Below are 3,144 nucleotides of genomic sequence, written 5' to 3'. Positions count from 1 at the left end.
CATAAGAAAGGAGTTGTTTTCATTGTGATATTTTGGACTTTAGTGTGTGAGTTTGCTCGAAAAATTGGAGGTCAAATTTTGATTTGTGTTATTTAAACTAATTTTTTAACTGTATATATGGATTTAGCACATAAAAAATTCCTAGAGTACTTCGATTGAATAGATTTACACATCAAGCTTGAGATTTCAATAATTTTTTACCAGAAATTAAAGAAATTTGACTAAAAAAACTCACCATACAAACTTCTAAAAAATCACACTAAAAGCAACAAAATTGTCTTTAATGGAGACAACGCGAAAAACAACTCCCATCAGAATCTCAAAATATCGAGATAAGAATCTTCAAATCTTTTTCCCGGATATAACTTTGCCACGTTGTAAGCATGTGGGGCTGAGAAATACGCAGAAGGTATTCATCGTGCAGCGATATCCCATTTTGAGCGGCGGAGGCGGAGGTAGAATTTCAACTTCAAAGCACAGCTACTGTTCATCCATTACAGATAACGCACATGCTCAACAAATCTCACACGACCCTCAGATATATTTCCACCGGCAAATATCACATATTCACCTAACCTTCTATTTTTTATTTGTTTATACATCTAACTAGGCCTGGAGCGGTAGATAGAATCATGCCATAACTAACACGCACTGAGACAACTCGTTTATCGTTTACTTATTATATTGTGATTTAATTCTGTTATTTAAACACCGCATTGCGCCCTATTTGGAACCCAGACCACGGAACAAAGACATTGCGGAGTCTCTGTCTTTTCTGCGATTTATTTGTGTGAGTAGAGTCCGTTATCAGTATGGCACCAGCCCGAGTGGAAAGCCTGGCATTGAGTGGCCTGGCCGCCATTCCTGCCGAGTACGTGAGACCAGTGGAGGAGAGGCCTACTGAGGGCGTTTTCAATTTGAAAGGAGGAGTTGAAGCCGAAGGCCCGCAGATTCCAGTGGTAGACGTTGCCGGATGGGATTCTGCGGACGAGGAGGTCAAGAAGGAGATCGGGCGTCAGGTGGCGAAGGCGAGCAGAGAGTGGGGGGTCATGCAGTTGCTGAACCACGGAATATCTGAGACTCTGATAGAGCGACTTCAGGCAGCGGGGAAGGCGTTCTTCGATCTCCCAGTTGAGGAGAAAGAGAAGTACGCGAACGACCACGCAGCGGGGAAGATAGCGGGATACGGCTCCAAGCTCGCCAACAACGCCAGCGGTCAGCTTGAATGGGAGGACTACTATTTCCACCTGCTCTGGCCTGAACAACGCAGAGACATGACTACATGGCCTAAACACCCGGAAGAATACATGTATTTATATTTCTTTTAGCCTATTTTTTTTTTTTTTCACATTTTCTTGTACATTAATTAATTTATGGTTTATGAATACATTGCAGCTATTGATTTATGGTTTATGAATATATTTCAGCCATTGATTTATGGTTTATGAATATATTTCAGCCATTGATTTATGGTTTATGGATACATTGTAGCTATTGATTTATGGTTTATGAATACATTTTAGTACCTGGTTTATGAAAACATTGAGTGATTGATTTATGGTTTATGAACACATTGCAGCGAGGTAACAGACGCCTACGGCCGGCGGATACGGAACCTCGTGACCAAAATGCTCCGCACGCTTTCGTTGGATCTGGGCGTGGAGGAAGACAGAATGGAGCGCGTGCTCGGCGGTGAAAACCTGGAAATGCAATTGAAAATAAATTATTATCCCCGCTGCCCACAACCGGAACTAGCTCTCGGAGTGGAGGCGCACACCGACATCAGCGCACTCACATTCCTTCTGCATAACATGGTGCCCGGCCTTCAACTCTTCCATGACGGAAAATGGGTCACCGCCAAATGCATTCCCGGCGCCCTCATTGTCCACATTGGTGACCAAGTGGAGGTACCCCATTAATCCAATTTCATTTTCTCATTTCATTGTTTATCACATTTCGAAATTAATGTTTAATTGCCGACCTTCAGATATTGAGCAACGGGCAATTCAAGAGCGGGCTGCACAGAGGGCTCGTGAACAAAGAGAAGGTGAGAATTTCATGGGCTGTTTTCTGCGATCCCCCAAAAGACGCTCTTATCGGACCAATGAAGGAAGTGGTGGACGAGAACAACCCTCCATTGTTTCCCGCGAAGACCTTCCAACAGCACACCGATCATAAGCTGTTCAAGAAGGCCCAGGCCCAGGCGGAGGCCCAGGCCGCCAAGAAACTAAACCAGTCTACTTGAATTCCTACTAGTTCATGGCTGGATTTCAGCCGAGTTAGTGCAGAACGGTACTATGTCTTAGATTCCTATAAGGCACCTATAGTTTCTGTTCGAATTTGATTTGCTTTACTTTTGAATCAAACGGGTATTATCTGGTTTCGTAATTGTTATTCCCTCACTCCAAAATAGCTTTCTGCTAAAAACGAAACATATTAATGGAGGACCTGAGGTGAAAGGGAACTGAAGTTTGCTATTGCCTTCTGAAATCCAACCAGTAAATCCAGCTTGATTAATGTCTGTTGTAATAAAATTCAAATTTTCAAATTTTAGTACTTTACAATGGCTACTTCACAAAAACAAACATGGGATGTGTGGTTGTGATCATATAGCACTTTGTAGTCTGATGCCTATTTTTATCAAAATTTGGTCACAAATTTCAGTATAATTCTGATTGGAATTTGGTCTAAAAACTGGTGTTTCAGTATGGTGTAAAAACTGGTGTTTCAGTAGGTGTAGAATGATGTAAAAGTGTAATTTTAATTACAAATTTTTATTTTAAATTAATCTTTAAATTTAGTCTATCCAAGCAGTTTAATTAACAATTACCCCGTTAATTCGAGATTCAAAGTTCTTATAAATATTTACTTAAAAAATATTGTGTTTTTGAATTAAGTTAATTGTAAAATTTGAGATTGAAATTTCTTATAAATATTTACTTAAAAGGAAAAAAATCTGTAAATTTTAAATTCAAATAATATAATTATCATTTTAACAATTTTAGAAGATCTGTCGTACAAATTTTAAAATAAAAATAAATACATATAACAAATAAAAATTATTAAAATACATTTAATTATATAAATAAATAGTAAACATATTTAAATTTAGAATTTTAATTATTGATTAATTTCTAAAAGTAA

General features: G+C 38.6%; 1 protein-coding gene across 1 annotated transcript; it reads left to right on the top strand.

Annotated features, from left to right (window-relative positions):
* The first annotated feature begins 700 nt into the window (after positions 1-700).
* LOC149162014 (anthocyanin synthase-like) lies at positions 701-2,553 on the top strand. The gene is made up of 3 exons (XM_089437117.1): positions 701-1,309; positions 1,580-1,907; positions 1,988-2,553. Exons 1-3 carry the CDS (start codon positions 813-815, stop codon positions 2,243-2,245), a joined length of 1,083 nt encoding a protein of 360 aa, XP_089293243.1. The 5' UTR covers positions 701-812; the 3' UTR covers positions 2,246-2,553.
* The last annotated feature ends 591 nt before the right edge of the window (positions 2,554-3,144 follow it).

This window comes from Pinus tabuliformis, chromosome 5_2, assembly GCF_031772625.1.
Source record: "Pinus tabuliformis cultivar Carrire ecotype Pingquan chromosome 5_2, CPIR1, whole genome shotgun sequence".
Classification (NCBI taxonomy): domain Eukaryota; kingdom Viridiplantae; phylum Streptophyta; class Pinopsida; order Pinales; family Pinaceae; genus Pinus; species Pinus tabuliformis.
Note: the sequence above shows the minus strand (reverse complement) of the source record. Positions and strands in the feature narration are given on the sequence as shown.

Bases quoted from the DNA above. Each gene is read 5' to 3' on its own strand.
- LOC149162014 (XM_089437117.1), top strand. From the start codon at position 813: ATGGCACCAGCCCGAGTGGAAAGCCTGGCATTGAGTGGCCTGGCCGCC. The intron at 1,310-1,579 runs GTATTTATATTT...AACACATTGCAG, and splicing joins AAACACCCGGAAGAATACAT to CGAGGTAACAGACGCCTACG. The intron at 1,908-1,987 runs GTACCCCATTAA...GCCGACCTTCAG, and splicing joins ACATTGGTGACCAAGTGGAG to ATATTGAGCAACGGGCAATT.